This window comes from Lepidothrix coronata, unplaced genomic scaffold, assembly GCF_001604755.1.
Source record: "Lepidothrix coronata isolate B3197 unplaced genomic scaffold, Lepidothrix_coronata-1.0 Scaffold17, whole genome shotgun sequence".
Classification (NCBI taxonomy): domain Eukaryota; kingdom Metazoa; phylum Chordata; class Aves; order Passeriformes; family Pipridae; genus Lepidothrix; species Lepidothrix coronata.
In genome coordinates, this window is record NW_016690197.1 from 5,215,864 (window position 1) to 5,235,357 (window position 19,494).

At 36.2% G+C, this 19,494-nt stretch overlaps 1 protein-coding gene across 2 annotated transcripts in view; it reads left to right on the top strand.

Moving 5' to 3' along the window:
* POLR3A (RNA polymerase III subunit A) overlaps positions 1-19,494 on the top strand; it is a 36,355-nt gene that overhangs the window by 8,101 nt on the left and 8,760 nt on the right. The window contains exons 11-25 of one of the 2 annotated variants that reach the window (XM_017807162.1): positions 182-322; positions 1,545-1,614; positions 2,298-2,425; positions 3,854-3,992; positions 5,969-6,133; positions 6,406-6,578; positions 7,761-7,872; positions 9,162-9,280; positions 10,665-10,802; positions 12,253-12,423; positions 13,217-13,330; positions 14,634-14,669; positions 17,502-17,588; positions 17,674-17,756; positions 19,154-19,324. In XM_017807162.1, coding sequence (XP_017662651.1) covers positions 182-322; positions 1,545-1,614; positions 2,298-2,425; positions 3,854-3,992; positions 5,969-6,133; positions 6,406-6,578; positions 7,761-7,872; positions 9,162-9,280; positions 10,665-10,802; positions 12,253-12,423; positions 13,217-13,330; positions 14,634-14,669; positions 17,502-17,588; positions 17,674-17,756; positions 19,154-19,324 — 1,847 coding nt within the window. The remainder of the gene's footprint in view (positions 1-181; positions 323-1,544; positions 1,615-2,297; positions 2,426-3,853; positions 3,993-5,968; positions 6,134-6,405; positions 6,579-7,760; positions 7,873-9,161; positions 9,281-10,664; positions 10,803-12,252; positions 12,424-13,216; positions 13,331-14,633; positions 14,670-17,501; positions 17,589-17,673; positions 17,757-19,153; positions 19,325-19,494) is intronic. The other variant, XM_017807163.1, reaches the window with a different exon arrangement.

Below are 19,494 nucleotides of genomic sequence, written 5' to 3' on the forward strand. Positions count from 1 at the left end.
CATTGTCTTTTCTGTGCTTTGTATAAATTCTTCATAATGAAAAGTATTATCTATGTTTCTATAATACAATAAGTACTATTTCTGTCAGTTCCTGCTTGAGTTAAATCCTTTAATCAGGAATTTTCATCTTTCATCTGTGCTTGACTGAATGTGCATCACTTTTTTTTTCCCTGTTTTCCAGGCTAGAGTAAAACCTCATAGGACATTCAGATTCAATGAATGTGTCTGCACACCATACAATGCAGACTTTGATGGAGATGAGATGAACCTTCACCTTCCTCAGACAGAAGAAGCAAAAGCAGAAGCACTTGTTTTAATGGGGGTAGGTTGATAATGTTTGGGTTGGGATTTTGTTAGTGACAGACTGGGTGAGCCCTGTGTTTCTTAACTTGCACATGAAATCTGAAATATTATCTAGATTACTGGATGTGGATAATTTTTAACTTTGAAGCTGCCTGAAAACTGCAGAAGGGAATTCAGAATAAATTAGGACTGTTACTTAATGGTAGCCTAAATTTAATATCTGTGGAAAATCCAGTGGTTTTAAGTAAGCAGATGTCATTAGTATGTTTCTGCCTGACTGGCCTTAGGGATTGCTACCCAACTAGGGTGGCTATGTTACCAACAGATATTTGCTTTCTGGTCTGACAGCATGAATGTTAAATCTAAGATGGACAGACCAGCTGGAAAATGTGGCAGCAATACTGGACTTACACTGGAGAAGGCAACTTACCAGAGAAGGCAGGAGGCTCTTAGGGCAGGGTCAAAAAGGGTGAAGGGAGGGTAGATAAATAGGGATCCCATGGTTGCAAGCTTTGATCTGTGGTGTGAAAGTAGAGTCAGCAGTATCAAGCTGAGGATTTTCCAGTACATTGCTCCTTTAGGGTGACTAAATGACACTGCTGCTTCAGATGTACCCACACAACTGTTGGCTGCAGCATGTACGGGCTCCCTGAACTGACTCACGAGCTTAAAAAGAAAACCCCCAGCCCCCAAGTGTGGGATTGAGGTCTTTGTGGGTGTGTGTTCACTGGTGGATAGGTGAGGGGTGGGGGTGATGAACTGGAGCAGTAAACTGAGTACTAAGACTCAGACTTAGAGAAGAACATAAGAACATGGGGCTTGTGGAAGTGGCTGGCTTGACTGTTACTGATTAGTAAGGATCACACAACTTGGAATATTCCAGTAGCTCCCCATAGTAAGGGTAACCTCTTTTCTCCCTTCCCAGGTTCTCAAAGCTAGCTTGTCTTCCTTTCCCTTAACTGTCCCTACCAAAACACATCAAGTTGATTGCAACTTCTGTTTTGGAAACAGAATACATAATTTCCAGTAACTATTCCTTAACTGTCAATAGATGTGCATGGACTGCAGTGAACTGAAACTTGTTTTACTTTTCTATCTTCTTGAAGAAAGCTGTACTTTGATTTAGAATAAGCTTTGACCATTTTTGCTAAAATAAATACCTGAAATGGTAAAGTTTTGTTTTGAGTAGCAAATGGAATATAAGTGTCTTCAAATGCATAATGTTTTTCTGTATCATATAGACTAAAGCAAACTTGGTAACACCAAGAAATGGAGAACCTCTTATTGCTGCTATTCAGGATTTTCTCACAGGTATGTATATAAGCTTATTTCAGAGGTGTGATATTTAACAGTTTTTCCTTCAGAGTCACTTTGCTCCGTTCTGGAGTTTTTCCACATTAATTAAAAAATTTCTTCTTTCACAAGTCAAAGTGACATTATGAAATAAGGCCATTGTTTGCCTGAAATATAGTGATGTCCTTAGACTGATTTCTTATACTGCCTACCTTTGTGGCTGCCATTATTATTACCTTTGCATAGGTTTTGCAGTGTTTTTCTGCAAATGAATATTTGGGATCTTTGTCTGCATTAGGTAGATAGTGTAAACTGTTTATGATTATGGTAGAGGAGTTGATTTCATTCATTAAAAATTAGTTTTAACCTACAGTAAGTACCTTCAATGTACTAAATGCTTTGGGAAATGTCCAATGAACATCAAGAAGAAAGTGTACAAAAATAAATCCCATTCATTGATGGGATAGACTCTGAGAGAGAGAGAATAGATTACTGAAATGCACTGTTCCTCATTTTTAGAAGTTTGGTGTGGAGCAATTTTAAAAAATCTGGAAAGTATTTACAATTGAAGCTGTCTAAACCATTGTCATTTTGCATAACTAGCTAACTAGTATTAGAATTAAGTAATTGACACTGAATATGCAATAGTTTTTAAATTTAATCTTAATTTGCTCTGTCATAATCCTTTTTTTACATTCCAGGTGCCTATCTTCTTACATTAAAAGATACCTTTTTTGATCGAGCCAAAGCCTGTCAAATTATTGCTTCTATCCTGGTTGGCAAGGATGAAAAGATTAAAGTTCGCCTTCCACCCCCAGCAATTCTGAAGGTGTGTTATGGTATTTTTTTCATTTTACTAAGACTTTCTCCGTTGTGTGTACTTGACCCATGGTGATGTTTTCAGCAGAGACAGTTCTTGTTCTCTGACATAAGTTTTGTATGAGATTTTGTATTTGTCTAGTGTGAAGTGCAAGGATCAGAATTTGGGGTCGAAGCTGTGCAGAAGTGGTTTGTGGGTTCCTGACACTGAAAGGTGTCAGCCTTGCGTGGTGCCGTTCAGATGCAGGATTCCTTCAGGGTTCAAACATGGCTTTGCTGCTGTCCTGCTGCTGTGACACAGATCCCCTGGCTGTTTGTGACCAGCAGAAAATACCTTGTTCTTAGTGACCTCACTGTTACTGACTGTGCAGAGTAATATGGGTCTGAGTGCAGAAACTGTATTATTCTTTGGGTCCTGAAATGCTCAATAGTTCAAGGTTTAGGAGACAGGAAACCCGGGAAAGAGTATCCTTTAGCTGTGTTAAAGGTTAAAGAGGATGAGTGCTGTGTAATTTGTTTGCTTGCAGGGTGTTTTTTCCTTTGTTACATCATCTACACAAAACATTTATGAAGGGCAGACTATTTGTGTATTTTTTACAAACTTTGAAGAGAGTTTTAGTATCGTTTATTAGATTATGGTATGTTAAGCCTTCATTCACATACATTTGAGGGTGTTTGTATTTGATTAATTTGGTATTTAAGGCAAATAGTATTGTCTGGAGAGAGTTAGTACATTTTTAAATTTGTTGAATACTAAATGTTGGTGTATATGTTTTTACATCCTTTATTTAATTTCAAAATAATGAGTTTAATATTAGGGGAATTCAGGAAGTGGAATTGAAATATCAGTGAATAATACAACTTAAAGCAAGGTTAGGGAATTTATGGGCAGTATCTAATATGAATTCTATAAATTAATATCAACTTTTGTGAATAGCTAAGAGCAGTGATTCTTTGGCTACTTCTGTCACTCCAAATTAATAATTTTAGTGCTGGCTGTGACAGTTGCTTACATCTAACTCCAACTGAGGGGAGTACATAATTATACGAATCTTTAAACTCCTAAAATTTTAAATCAAAGGCACTATATAAAGAAGGAATTGTAAATGTTGCAACCTCTTCGAGAAATTAAATGACAGCAGCAGCATCTTTTTCTTTTCTTTTCTAATCAGAAAGGGAAACATAAGAGGGAGCAATAAAGCATGTTTCTCTAAATGCAAGCACATAACTGATGTAAAGGATAACCATGCTGTACTCAGAGATTTTTAAACTGTAGAAGTGCATAATACTTCCCTATTCAAAGGAATGCTACAAGTATGGTTCTCTATAGAAAGGTTCTGTACATAAAACAGTTTTACAATTACGTTCTTGCTTACTGTTTTACTGTAGCTGTAGCATAAACTTGTAATCCTAATTCTTCTCTTTCTGTTTCTTTAAGCCTGTAACACTCTGGACAGGAAAACAGGTTTTCAGCCTCATTCTCAAACCCAGTGATGATTGTCCTGTAAAAGCCAATCTACGAACGAAGGGCAAACAGTATTGTGGCAAAGGGGAGGACCTGTGTTACAATGATTCTTGTGAGTGACACTTCTGAAGCTGTGTTTTGAAAGTCTTCAAAGAAATTGTACTCTTGTTGAGTTCGCTGTAGGAGTTAAAGTGGTACTTCACATAAGTATTCTTTAAATGAAAAATAAAATTATGCAGTTGTTCTCAAAAGTTGAAGTTATGCTGAAAACCAAAGAAAAGATTTGGGTGTTTTCTTAAACTGAAATGTCTTCTGGCTGATGCTGGGCTTGTCGTGATGCTAACTTAGTATTTGAACTGAGAGAAAGAGAAAAGCTAAGCAGCTTAGGAGAGGGTTGTGCAGAGGGCAAATGGAAAAATTTGGTATTTTAAGTGGGGGTAATAATACAGAGATTACGAGACAAACACTGAAAGGAGTTAGGATACCTAGGGAAGATAGGAATCCCTAGGATATCAAGCCATCTGTGTCCTTCCAATTAGGGAAGTCAAAGTGGCAGACGGAATGCAAAGGACCACTGTTGAAGAGGCTGTAGGAGATAAGCAAGACTTTGCTTCTAATTAATTTAACATTCATGTGTTAACTGTTGGAAAGGAACATGAGCAGGCAGGATTAGGCTGGCTCCTTGCTGCTCAGAAGTGTGAGAAGAGGAACCATTGATTTATAGTAATTCTTTTATGCAATGTTGATGTGAGGAAGAACTTCGCAATTAGCACTCAGATCCACTCTACAGCAGACTGAGTGATTTCTGTAGAAGATAGAACCACTCTATGGCTGTGAAGTTTATTATAAATGTGGTGGAACTATTTTTGTCAGCCTCTAAATACTATGAGATGAAAGGCCACAAAGCAATTCTGCTCACACTTGTATGAACATAAGCCATCTTCTTTGCTCCACAGTGTATTCATTCTAGGAAGTATGGGAAGAATTTCCATTTTCTGAGTTTGAGAGGAGCTCATAATGTGGAAAACCTTTGGATTTTGTTGTTGGCTGTGTTCAGTTCTCTGAAAAAAATTCATTTCTGAAACCATACTAATTCTCTTCAGAAAGTTCTCTGCAAATTCTCAAAAAACACAAGAAATCCTACTATCATGTTTTGATTTTATATAGTAAGAGATAGAGCACTGACTTGTGATTCAAGAAGATGATTACCTAAATTCACATTGAAAATATTGAGCATGGAGTACAGTGTGCAAACATCTACTATGTTCTGCATAAAATGATTTAAATTGGATCCATCTACATACACCACTCCTTTGAAAGATGTACAATGAAGTTGGTGATGAATATATATTGTACTGCTATCAGAAAATAAGTTTAAAGTTCACGTACGCAAGATACTTGTTAATTGGTTCAAGACTAAAGCTTAAAGAAAGATTCAGTGCCTGAAATGGAAGGTTCTTAATGAAGAACCTTCTTAATGAAGAAGGAATAATCTAAGAGAGGCATCATGTACAGGAATAAAGGCAAGGCAGATGGGTTGTTATGGTTCTCTTGTAATTAAAGGAATTTAGGAGTCTACCGTGTCTTTTAACTTCAAGCTATGCCTCCAGAGGTGATTTGGTTGAACTGAATATCAGAATCTTCAAATAAGAGTACTGTAACTTCCTGAAGTATTTTTGCTCTTCTTTATCAATAAATAAATTGCATTGGTTTATTATGATTAAGGACTTTATTTCTGGATGGATAAAATTGATCAAAGACATTATTTAGATTAGGGAAGCAAAGTTTATTTTTAGATTTTTACCAAAAACTTACTCACAGTGTTTCTCACAAATCTTTAATTGGATACAGTTGTCTTTCTAAGAAGGAAGGAAAATAAATTTTAACTTTATTTGGTAAGGTCAGGTTGTAGGCTGTTCCTCTTACAACACTTAGTCATGCATTTCTACAGATACATTAAATATGTCTTTGAGTTTTACTCTTCTAATGAATAGAGCTTTTTTTTTTAAATTCTCTCCATAAGTGATTACTAGTGATTAGTTCATGATGTAGAAAACTGGTGTATTCTTTTTGCCTTTTTATTTCTAGATGTCACAATTCAAAACAGTGAGTTAATGAGTGGCAGTATGGACAAAGGAACATTGGGTTCAGGATCCAAGAACAACATTTTCTACATCTTGCTGAGAGACTGGGGACAGGTAGAAGCTGCAGATGCCATGTCACGTCTAGCCAGACTTGCTCCAGTCTATCTCTGTAAGTACATTTCCTTGTAAAATAGTACTTCAATGCAGAAATAGAGTGCAAGCAAGCAAGATTTTTGCTTCAAATGTGAAATGCTGTGCTTAAAAAAAAATAAGCTAGTTGTGAAGCTGGCAGAAGGGGAAACAAACGGTTGTGCATATGCTTGTGATGTTCACATGATGGGAGGCAAAAATAAAAGTTCCCAATGATGATAATATTCTGGTTTTAATTTGTTTTCTCAATGTGAGATGAAGCTATCAATTTATTTTTTTTTTTAATAATAGCTAATCGTGGCTTTTCAATTGGAATTGGTGATGTAACCCCTGGTCAGGGCCTGCTAAAAGCTAAGTATGAGCTCCTGAATGCTGGCTATAAGAAATGTGATGAGTATATTGAAGCTCTGAACACTGGAAAGCTACAGCAGCAGCCTGGTTGTACTGCAGAAGAGACACTAGAGGTAAAATTTTTGGTTTAATTCACTATACATTTAGAGTAGAGACTTCACAATGTACATGAATATATTTGTGAAGTCTTCTGAAAGAAGACAGCTAAAGTCGTCTTCTGAAACCTAAAAATACAAGCAAATGCATTTCCTAGGCATGCAACTTGAGCTGACTCTATAGAGACTTAACATTAAGATGTTTGTATGCATCTAAAAATGTTAGCTAAACACTTAACAACTGAGATCTTCCCTCCTTGCAAGAAGTACTGGGCTGATACACTAGAATAAAATGGCATAGGTAGTTGAAATGGAGTTGATTACATTTATTAAGATTTTCTAGGTTAATTAAGAACAGTAACAGTAAAGAAAGTGATACAAGAAGCAAAACATTGCTTTGGTTGTAGATCTCATGCAAGTGTTATCTTGTTCCTTATTGGGGTGAAAGTTAAGTGGACTTTGGTTATGCTGGGTTGTTTTCTTTTTTCTGTAGAAATTTTGGTGAAGAGCAATGAATGTTGTCCAAAAGCTTACTGACTTAGTCAGGTCAGCTGAAGACACTTTTGTATTTAAAGATTTTATACATTCACCTCGGATGGCTAATGTCTACTTGTTACCTTTAAAAAAAGTAGAAAGGAAAAAAGAAAAAAACCAAACACCACCACCCCCCAACCACAGAATGCCGTCCTATGATGAAGTACTGCCACAGTTAGCCAGTTTGAAGTGAAATTCTCACTGAAAGAAACATCTTGCAGTCCTTTCTACTCCAGCTTTTTTTGGACACCTGTGCATGTCCTGGCATGTTTTTTGGATACAGTTATGTTTGTAATAGTTGGAGAGACCAGCGTTGTACTTTCTGAGTACAGTCCAAAAATACATTATTTTTGTGGTAATCTTTCATGTGGTGCAGTGTGTCTTAGAGCTTAGTGCAGTCCTTAATTTAGCTTAACTTTGTGCTGCTGGTAAGACAGGATCATGTTCCTGGATATTCTTGTCTTGTCCCAACAAAGACATTTTGTGCAGCAAACTGAAAGTTATGCAAGTTAAAATTTAAACTTGTTTTACCCAAAACAATGACTGGGTTTCTTGATTGTATTTTGAATTGCATTTGACTACTGAAGGTGTTGCTGGGAGTGATAGAGTATTGTTTGTGTACGTGTTTTTTAACAAATGCTGAACCTCTGAAATATTTGATTTCAGGCCTTAATCCTTAAAGAACTCTCTGTCATCAGAGATCATGCTGGCAGCGCCTGTCTCAGAGAACTGGACAAGAGCAACAGTCCCCTTATCATGGCTCTCTGTGGTTCTAAAGGTAGGGAGAGCTGAACTTTGCATGTAGGTTGCTCACTTCATCACTCTTGTGAAAATTACTGGTTCCACCTTTTTAGCTTGTTTGATACTGTCAGTTGTGCAAGCTCATGTTGTATCTATTTTAAGTGACTCAGTAAGTACAGGCAGGGTATAATTAATTAAAATCAAGCTGATGTTCTAGTTTTTGTGTCTTTAAATTTTTAGTACAAGTTAAAAAACATCTTATTGGAACTTAGGATGTTGTTAAGACTAATTCATCAGTAAAAAGTTTTCAGTTGCATTTCTACTGCAAGTTTTTATATCACATACAAAAATCAACTGTAAATGACTTATTCAGAATTGGAATTAATATTTCCCAGAATCATGGAATTTTTTGGAAGGGACACTAAAGAACATCTAGTTCTAATCCCCCTGCCATGAGGGGTGTCAGTACAGCAGAATGGGATATCCACAACTGCTGAGCAACCTGTTCCAGTCCACCATCACAGGGAAGAATTTCCTCCTGACATCTAATCTAAACCTGCCCTCTGTCAACTTAAAGTAATTTTACCTTGTATCACTACATACTCTTGTGTAAAGTCCCTCTCTGGATTTCTTGTAGGCTCCCTTTAGGTACTGGAAAGAGCTATAAGGTCTCTCAAATTCTTGTTTGAGCCTCCTTTTGTTTCCTATGAGAATTTGAAGGAATCACTTAACCTTTTGCCTTTTAATAGCTGTCTAATAAATTGTGGAAATCCTCAGGGTGACGTGTTCTAAAGAAATACTGAACTCTAAGAAGAAGAATATATTAAGTGTATAATTTGGGAGGGAGAGGTGGGGAGGCATTGTTAGCAAGCATGTTCAGCAAAGAAAACTTCTAATTTTGTGACTTAATGCTCTGAGGCTTAATTTGTTCTAGGAATCTTGATAGATACTGAACCCTTGATGAAAAATGTGTTCATTGAAGAAATTGTGAAGCAAAATATGTAGGTTAGGATCATGGGCTGTATGAAACACAATCCATAACACAAACCAGGATAATATAAGGACTGTAGTCAAATGGTGGTGGCATGAATGTCTATGACGCAAGGGAAAAAAAAATAAAAGGAGTTGTTAGTTGTATCATGGACCTGATTGTCAGCCTCTGCTAAGTGCTGAAAAGAACAGGACAAGTAACAGAAAATTGAAATTCTGAGTGGTTTTTTGACCAGTTATGAGGCTGAGATCTTCATGGAAGTGAAGATGGTTCATCAGGGAAGCAGTGTATCCCTCATTTGTGAATGAGAGTTTTTTTCCTTTCTTCCTTTTCAGGCTCCTTCATTAATATATCCCAGATGATTGCTTGTGTAGGTCAGCAGGCTATCAGTGGGTCCCGAGTTCCTGATGGATTTGAGAACAGATCTTTGCCTCACTTTGAGAAGCATTCTAAGGTAATTCTGTACATTTACAATAGACTGTGAAGAAAAGTGAAACATGTTTCCTTAAGCCATTTTGAGAAGGATGCATGGTAACACATGTTGTCATGACAGGCTGAAGGAAAAAGGATCGCATATGATCCATGTAAAGTGTCCTGAGTGTGATTTGGGAGTTAACCGTAGTGTTTTGAGTTGCCATAGAATGCTGTGAATTTTTACAGCTAATCCTTGCTTTGACCTTTCTAACTTAGTAAAATTAAAGTAAGTCTGATGATACATTTTTGGTTCTCTTAAGAGTCCTAAAAATAATTTGTTAAAGTTTATCTCATGTATTATGTGTGACTGCACTAATACTTTTCAGGTCAACTGCTAGGTGTGTATTGGTATCTTTAGACAGGTGAGACATGCCAGATAAACCTTTCTGGAGTCTGTTTTTTTTTTTTTTTTTTTTTTTTTTTCCACCAGAATAGGTGTCATGGGTTACTCTCAGTGTTTCATGTTTGAGTTTGGTCCTACATGAAGCAATAATGAGTCTAATGCACTTGTTAATATAATTCAATGAAATGAATTTTTTTAAACTGCTATTTGAAATCTAATGAACAGTGAAGAAGATTCTAGGTATAAGCCATTCATCTAGTTAGTGTGTTAAATAACTGTCAGATGGTAGCCATGACACTTGCATTTGTCATTCAATGTCCAAATTTCCACTTCTGAGTTCTGTAACATACTGAATAAATAGAAGAAACAATACTTCTTGGATTAGATGAGAAGATAAAACTTAAAATTGAGCTCTAGTGTTTTTACTGTTTTTAACTACCTGTTAAATAACAACAAAAAGTTATTTTCTAAGATGAAACTCTGATCACAGAGGCAGTTTGGTGTTACTTGACTTCAGGGAATGCCTGTGTAAAGTTGATTGGCAAGAACTTTTCTCGAGGTGAGAGCAAACCACTCAAGAAAATTAATTATATACGTATCTCCAGTCATATTTTTCTGGGTTCCCTAGTCTTCAGCACTGCAAATACCTTTGCACTACTGTTGCAAAATGAATGTTCTAAATTGCTTTTTCAATTTTTGCAAGTTTAAGGGAGTCTAAAGCATTATAAGTCGGTGTAGTGTTTGCAAGGAATGGCTAGAAGTGTGACAAGGTTTGTAGTGAGAAGGAGAAAGTTTGTTATATTAATGTGGAAGAACTAGGCAAGGGGTTTTGAAGCCTTTATTCAGATCTTCTATACAGACATGGAACTTGAGAGCTAAATCCAGGTGAGCTGATTACTCTGTGTTTGTGAGTGTGTTGGCTATATCTTTGGAACAATTTAGATGACATGCAGCATGTTTTCCTGTAACATGCAGAATGTACATTGCATTTTAACTGTGTTTTTCCCACTCTTCTCTGTAGCTCCCTGCAGCAAAAGGCTTTGTTGCTAACAGCTTCTATTCTGGGTTGACTCCCACTGAATTTTTTTTCCATACAATGGCGGGTCGAGAAGGTCTGGTTGACACAGCTGTAAAAACAGCTGAAACTGGATATATGCAGGTAACTGTCAGTGGGGTGGGGATTTTATCAGTCCTGCAAAATGTGGATATTTCTCCTGTGTGTGATGAGGTTACGGGTTGGAGAAATGCATACATTGCACGTGCGTGTGTGTTTTCAGTGTAATGGAGTAATTTATACTGTGAAATACATGGCTTGCCTGTATTCTCCAGCAGAGGTGAGGTTTGTAAACATGCTTGTATTAAGCTGTTTCCTTTCAAATATGGGTTGTAAAAGCCTAGAAATTAATAGTCTAATTTCTATGTTTGTTTTTTTTTTCCTAAAACTGATGTGAATGATGGCTAAAACTCCCTTCCACTGTCTATTCTCTCTAGGTAACAGGCACCGTGGGCCATACAGACTTAGACTAGTTTTGTAATATGTTAGTGTCTTTTCTGTACCTCCTGTGAAAATGTCCCTTCAACAAAGCTTCTTGATATTATGAGCAGTCTTGGGACTTCTGTGCAAATATTTACATAGTATTTAAAGTGTAGACCTCTTTTCAGTGTAACAGGCAGTAGAAAAGGCAAGATAATTTGTGGCTGGGGACACATTCTGAGATGTGCAAGTAACTGTACAAAGACAGAAAAACCACCTCTTGGGGTGGGTGACTAATTAGACCATTTGTCTCCAAAACTAATGGAATAATGTTGGCATGTGTGTAAGTGTTTACAAACACATATAAATATAAAAAGCAACTTGCAAAATATTTTTCCTCTTCAACTTTGATCCTCTGTGAATAAATTGTAGCACTTGGACTTTGGAATTAAAAAAAACCAACTTAACATTTATTTAATCTTACCTTTCTTCTCCTCAGTGAGAAAAAATACCAGTTTAGTCTTTGGTGATCTAATTTGCTTTCATAGAACAATGAAATTTCCCTCTCAAGTAATAATGTTTTTAACCATTAATGCTTCACAGCATGCCTTCTATTTGGCATGCCAAGGAAGATGATAGTAAAGGGATTTCTCAAAACCAGGAGTTGATGTAAGAGAAATAGTTAACACAGATAGAAAAATGGCCTCGACAGATGACCTCTTTGCTTTTTGTCAGTGAAAAGAATTGTTTACTGGTTCTGCTTCCATACACAAAAAGCATTGTATCTCTTAAGCAATAAACCTGATGAGAAGAATATGATGTCAAAAAACCCTCAAATTCCTTAGACTTCAATAGGTTCTTGCAGATTAGCATTAGGTTTCCTGTATGATAGAATTTCTGAATGTGGATTATTGTGTTGTTGCTTTGAATGTTGTTATTGTTGATTTTTATATTCTGTGGAATGTACAGTAAAGCCCTAGGGCTAATGTGTGATTTTTAAATAGGTTTTCGTGCCTGCTTATCACTATGTCAGATTTATTTCCCGAGTCCAGTTCCTATAGTTCTTGTAATCTCAATCAATAGCTGTTTTTAAAAAGATCCATTTTACTTTCTTTGCACTTTTTTTTCCCTTCAGAGGCGGCTGGTAAAATCACTTGAAGATCTTTGCTCACAGTATGATTTAACAGTCAGAAGTTCTACTGGTGACATTATACAGTTTATTTATGGAGGAGATGGCTTGGATCCTGCAGCTATGGAAGGGAAGGATGAACCACTGGAATTCAAGCGAGTTCTAGATAATATCAGGGTAAGGATTGCTGAAATCCTTGTTAGAAGTGTGAAAAGATTACTAAGCATGTAGGAGGAAATAGTGAATTGTGAGGAAAATGGTTTCAGTTTAAGTATTTATTTTTAAATTGCCTTTTTTGCGTGGTCCTGTTCAGTTGTTCAGCATGTGTATATGAGTAGGTATTTTTTACAGTGGAACAGAGCAACTAGGACCAAACTGTGTATAAGCAGTGAAAAGTAAAATTTTTCTGTGCTTAAACATAGTTTTGGGGCCTAATGTGCAACTCCCTAGATAAATGACTACCAACCTATTTGGGTACTAGTTTGGTACATTGCACAAAATAACTCCTTATTAAATCAAGGCATGCATGTTCTTTGTGTTGAACTGGCTGATGTGTTGTTCAGTAACTCTGGATATATTGTGATGTTTGAAGACCTGTATTATTTGGTTTTGTGGTTGGTTGGTTGGTTGGTGTGATATGGCCCCTCTCACAGAAGAGCCTTTTGCTGAAATAACTGTTAAGATTTCTGTAATATGAGCATAGTAAATGGATAGAACTGTGTATACCTGTGTGTATACCTTCATATTTACATAAAAAAGTAGAAGTGTGTGTGCCTCTTCTTTTCACAATAGTTTGGTATAGTATAGCAAAACAAGAACAAGTAGACAAAAAATCCCAACAAACTACAGAAAACCACAACCAAACCTAAAGAATGGTGTTAATCAATTCTACACATCTGTATTCTGTGTCTTTACAATGAAGTTTTGTGCATGTGTTTTATGTGAAGAAATGATGTTTCTTCCTCTCCAGGCTGTATATCCGTGCCGAAATGAACCAGCCCTCAGTAAAAATGAATTGGTGTTAACGTCCGAGTCCATCATGAAGAAGAATGAATTCCTTTGCTGCCAAGACAGTTTTCTGCAGGTAATTACCTCACTTCTTTATCACAGTGTGATTAACTTTTCCTCATTAATTAAGGAAATTAAATAAAATGGTCTTATCAATCTGGTGAAGCAACAGCTGAATTTTACGTGTTAGTAGCAGGAACACTGGTTTGTTCAGTAATGCATTTTTGTACATTTAGGGGTGGGGAGCTAGGACTAGGGATTTTAATTCTTATTATGGTAATTGTTCATGTTCACCACAGGAATATTAGAAATGAGAAAAATCTAGGGGCTTTTTTGACTAGAAGTTTTATTAATCTGAGGTCTTTTTAGAGTTTCCTTTCCATAGCAAAATGGTACAGTATGTATGTGCTTCCCCTGGGACATCAGAAATTAAATACTTATTGTCTCTATGTAAGAAACCACTAGGACTGAGTATCATACTCATCATATTCATATATTTTGATATTATCAGTTCTCTGAACAACTGTTTTTCCTTATTTGCTTGTTTTGCTGTAGTGGAAACACCACCTATATGCTTGCGTAGATATGTGCGCACACACACAGATATACACATATGTATATGTTTATATATAAAAATATATATATATTTGCACACCTATATACCTGACTTGCTTATGAAACTAGCACAGCAAAAAAAAATGGGTCATACAAACTGCTTTGCTGCACAGGGCTTTAGCCTTTGGAGACTACTTACATGTCTTCTGAGGATGAGGGGTTGTTCACATGACTGCTTGCACTTTGAATTGTAAAAGTCAATTTGTTTGAAAGAGTATTGGGCAATTTTAATATTTATGAGAGCAGACACTCTCAAGAGTTCTTTGAGAGTCAGTGATAAAAACTGTAGAATTAACCTACCTGTAGAATTAACCTTCCCTTCAGGTTAAGCTGCTACTTTGATGAACCTTCTGATTACTGGCAGGGATGAGAGCAACATGAGTTTAATGACCTGTGTTTGAAGAGTTTATTTTTAATAGATCAGAGTGCCTCAGAGCAGAAGGTAAACCTGATTAGGACTTCTGTTGGTAGAATGGAGTTGGAAAAAATAGTTATATCCATATTTGAAATATGCTGCGAATCTTACCTGCATCTCTGCAGGAAAAAAAAACACCAATATTTTGATATCAGAGTTTGGGAATAAAGCTGTTATTTGAAGTATACATATTTTTAATAATATTAGGAAAATAATTGTTATGAATTTCAGAAGCAAAAATATTACTATATCACCCTAGTGATAATTAGTTTGACTTAAGATTTTTAAGTTTTAGATAGTTACACTTTCTTCTTTCCTTTCCTTTTTTTTTTACTGTTCATCTTTGAAGACATTAACTGAGACAGGTTATGAAAAATATAATGAGGTAACTGTAGCATGTGTGTGCAATGTGTGAGCATTAATGTTAGTGCTTTTTAGCTAAAGATGTGTGTATAGTGCTAAAGTAACCGATTAGCATATATGCATTAGTGCTTGTTAAATTATGATGTAGGTGTTCATCACAATAATTTAACCTTTTTGATGGTGAAAACTACGACACATGAATTAATTCCCATAGTTACATTTAAGGATTTTGAGGAACGTTTCTTTTGGTATTGACTCTTCTTTCAACCTTTAGGCATATTAGCTTGTTTTTTCTGGTGTTGTCCTATCCCTTCCTCCACTTTTCCATTCCAGGACAGAGATACTTCTTAGTGTTGTTATTTTAGCAGGAGGTTCCTAATGGGCTTATCCACTCTTGTCCAGAACACAGTATGTCTAAACAGCCCTTTCCTAACAGACTAGCATTCATTCTGCCTGCACTCTGCCCTTGCTGGAGGGAATTCAGCTGAAAAAAAGCAGATTGTTGGCTGACACAATTTCAGTTGTGTTCAGGTTTTAACGTATTTGATACAGGTCAATGGAAATTTTCATTTTCTTCTTATTGGAATCAGAGGAATCTCCAGAAACCCTCCCAATTATAAAAAAAAAAATCAGTCCCTTTTCTGTGGTTTTTCCGAAGATGATAGAATATGAATGCTGAGAGTGCAAACACAGAAAAAGCTCAGCACGCAACCACTCAGTGCTGCCATATGTAGAGTTGACCTAATGGGTCTGCCTGGACTTGAATGGATTTTTGCTGAATCCCGTGGCATTGTCTGTGCCACTCTGCATTTCAGTGGCTTCTTCACTGTGAGGATTCTGATATGAGCAGTGCTTCATGTCTATAAATGATCCTACCAGTGCTGGGAGATGTGCTGCAAAACCCTGGGTGACTGTGGTTTATGCCCTGGACTATTTTGACTAAACATTGGCTCTGGAGGAGCTGACAAAAGGCCCACGTTGAGCCAGAGCTTACTGAGTCTGGCTGGGGCCTTTCTGTTAAGCTGGTCAAGGCTAAAAGACTTAGATTTTTTCACGCTGTCTAAGTCTATAATGTTTTTTTGAGCCTACTCTGGAAGTTACATAGCTGTGCTCCTGGAAGACAGTGTTGCACTGAAAATTATAAGCTCATAGAGATATTTAAGCTCATCAAGGAGTGAGTTACATTTTCATTCCCTTTGTAGTATAAATTAATCCATAGTTTGGATAAACTGACAACTGTTGAGAGTAATAAATCACTTCCTCTTTTAGGTCTTGTGTGTGAATAAAACTTGTGACAATGAAAAATAAGTCTTCAGAGATTTTTTTTTCCACCTTTTTTGACTCTAGTGTATGGAAGTAACATAATTTGAATATCTTACTCAGAATTATGTATAATAATCAATTTACTATGTTGGAGTTGTTAGGATTTTTTTTTAAGTACTCTGGAACTCGGGGACTGTCAAAGAGAAGAAGACTTCTGCAAGTCCTACAATATTCCTTGTTATATGCACCTGTAGTGAAAAGTTTAACTTCTCTAATATCACAAAACTTATTTAGGGACATAAATCACATTGTCAATTATATGCAAATATTTCAGAGTCAAAAGCCTTTAAAGTGGCCAAATATTTCATTTGTGAATACTACTTACTGCAGGGCAAAAGGGGCAAAAATGTATGAATGCATCTTGTCATGGAAGTGTTTTCATAATGATTCTGTGAACTCAATTTTTAAAAAAAAAAAAAAGGTCCCTCAAATACTTATTCAATTTTGCAAGTAATTGTCAGTGCTCAGGTACAGTGATGGTTGCAAGGAGTTTAGTACCTAGTGCAGAAGAGGTAATGTAATTACTTCTTTGTCTGGTAGGACTAGTGGTGTAGATAGAGAAGGTTTAAAAGGACTCTAAAAAAATCAAACTGTTCATTTCTCCACAGAGGCTTTCCTAAATCGTTGTTGAAGTAGATGGAAAGGATTTCCTCTTGCTTTTTGTTTATATTTTGGTTTTGATAACTCTGTATTATGGTAATGACTTGCACTGAGTCCACTTTCACGGAGGAGTTTAATCATGGACCTCATATTTTGTGACTTCTAGTGTACATGTCCATATCCAAAGTGTAATAACTGAACAATCTTTCATATAAGTGTTGGATATTTTTCTAACACTATTGTTTCAATTTATGTTCCAGTAAAGACTGTTAGAACTGCTCTTGAGTAAGCCTGGTAAGAGAGTGAAAAGTTTATGTACTTCAACATGTCAAGTACAATTACCTACAAGACCTCCACAGCATAGAGGAGTTATTTGAATTATGTTAGGTGGAGACTGACATGTATGAATCAGTTTTGAGGTTTTCTCTAATAAATAAAGTACATCTTGAATCTTTGAAATCTATCCAGGTACACTTCATGTACTTGCTATGGTCTTTCCATTTTGACTGTTTTGAATACTGAGAAATGAGTGAGAATGTGTTTATGTCATTATAGTCAAAGAATAAGAATTTTGAGGTTTATGGGCTTTTTTATTTTTGAAGTCACTTTCAGTAGGTGCTGGGTAGGAAGGAAGGATCAACCCAAGTCAAGCACCTTCAGTTGTCAGTGTGTTCTCAGAAAGGCTGTGTTTATTCAGTGGGGACCATATTTCTCATGTACTGCTACTGATCTCTGGTTACACAAGAGCCAGTCTGATTTGTTAAATTCTAGTGCATGTGTTTGTCTAAGTTTTGACTTTCTTCTCTTCATATTGTACCTTGTAGTTTATTTTGTAAATACTCTGTTGGGAGCTTTAAGCTAATTACTTGCTGCTGAAGACTTCAATATGAAGACCATGTCTTCACTTACTGTTGTTTTAATGTGATTTCAGGAAATTAAAAATTTCATCAAAGGTGTTTCTGAGAAGATAAAAAAAACTAGAGACAAGTATGGAATTAATGACAATGGCACAACAGAGGTAAATAGTTTCAACAGGGTAATTATGTAGTTCTTTTCAGTCTTCATAAGTTAGTGCTTGTCCAACTATTCTATTCTCTTTTCAGCCAAGAGTTTTATATCAGTTGGATAGGATTACTCCAACTCAATTAGAGAAGTTTCTAGAGACTTGTAGAGACAAATACATGAGGTAAGTGTTTACCCTGCTGTGTTCTCAATGCTGCTGCTTTCTTGGCCATGTAGGAGTGTATTTTGCTATTTTTACTGTATGAATGTTGGTTCTGTTGTGAATGCAGTACAAGTTGGCTCCAATGACATAAACATTGCAAGACCAAGGCAGGATGCAAAAGAAAAAAAAGTATCATCATCTACATGTGGGCTCGTTAAGGCAGATTTGAGTTTCGTATGACAGTTCTAGAGGTCAGACAGGTGAGGTTTTTTATGATTGTCTTGAGTCATAATCAGATTCTTTCATTAGAAGATTCATTTCCTTCTACATTGTAGAAAAAAATGGTTTTGTTTCATTTGAGATTTCTTGAGCATGCAAAGCTATCTGCTTGTGTTTAGGCACCTTCCTTCTGAAATAGTAGTAATCATACCAATGAACACAGTTTTCTCCTGTAGCTACTTACTGCTTATATCCACAGATTGTGTTTTGACAACAGATTCTGGTAAAAGCCCAAAGTGATAGGATTCAGGGTAAGGGAGGATATTGTTTAAACATGAACATTTCTACACCCACTGACAGACATGTTCCCTTCCTCCCCCTCTTGCAGGAGGTTGTTCAAAACCTCCAATTAAGTCCATGCAGAACAAAGTCTGAATAGATCAGTTTTAAATTTATATAAATCTTGATAGTTATTCTTGCTCTATCTACACAGTCTGTGAGGAATTACATCACAATTTGTTCTAACATATTCTTGGATCTGTTATGCGCTTGTAGGATCCTTTTGTTTGTTATTCTTGGTCTCTAACAAGATAATGTGGATAGTGTGCTAGTGTGGATGTTTTAATCTCTTCATCCACTGAGATTTATTCTATTTACTAGACTCCTTGGATTAGGTCCTTCCCATGCAGCCACTGGTGACATGTACTTAGTGACCTCACTCTCACCTGCATCAATTGTTTTCTAATGTGTTTTCTTGTTTTAGAAAATTCAGATATATTTTGAATTCTTAACTATTTCAAAGCAATTACCAGTTTTCTGTTACAGTTACTAGGAGTACCTGCTTACATTTGTCTTAAGTGTTCTTAAACATTAATTACCTATTTTACTGTAATAAATAAATGTTAACATATGGGATTTCCCTGAAGGGAGAATCCTGGATCTCGTGCTCGATGGTTTGGAGGAAGAGGATAAGCATTTTATCTGTTATGGAAGTTGCACTGAATCTGTGGAATGCCTGTATGACAGGGCATCTTTTTCAGTCTTAAGTATTGGTGACCTTTAACCACTCTATTGTTTGTTGATTAAAACTCAATAATATATTAACAAACTTCTTGTAAATCTACCAGAATAGTTTCTGTTGTTGTTTGCTTAGGACTTTATACTTCATTGACTTCTATGTCTCTTTCTATATTTATCAGGGCACAGATGGAGCCTGGTTCTGCAGTAGGAGCTCTTTGTGCACAGAGTATTGGAGAGCCTGGCACACAAATGACTCTGAAGACTTTCCATTTTGCTGGTGTTGCTTCAATGAACATTACTTTGGGTGTGCCAAGAATCAAAGAAATCATTAATGCTTCAAAGGCTATTAGGTACTAACACTGTTTTGATTTGTTTGGCAGTTTTTTTCCTTTGCCCAAGTGAAACCTGATGGATAAATTTGCAGTACATGATAACATTTCCCTATTCTCAGCAATATATTAGATATCATCCAAATCAAATACTCAAAACAAGAAGAATCTAGTGTCTGCCCAACTGTAGG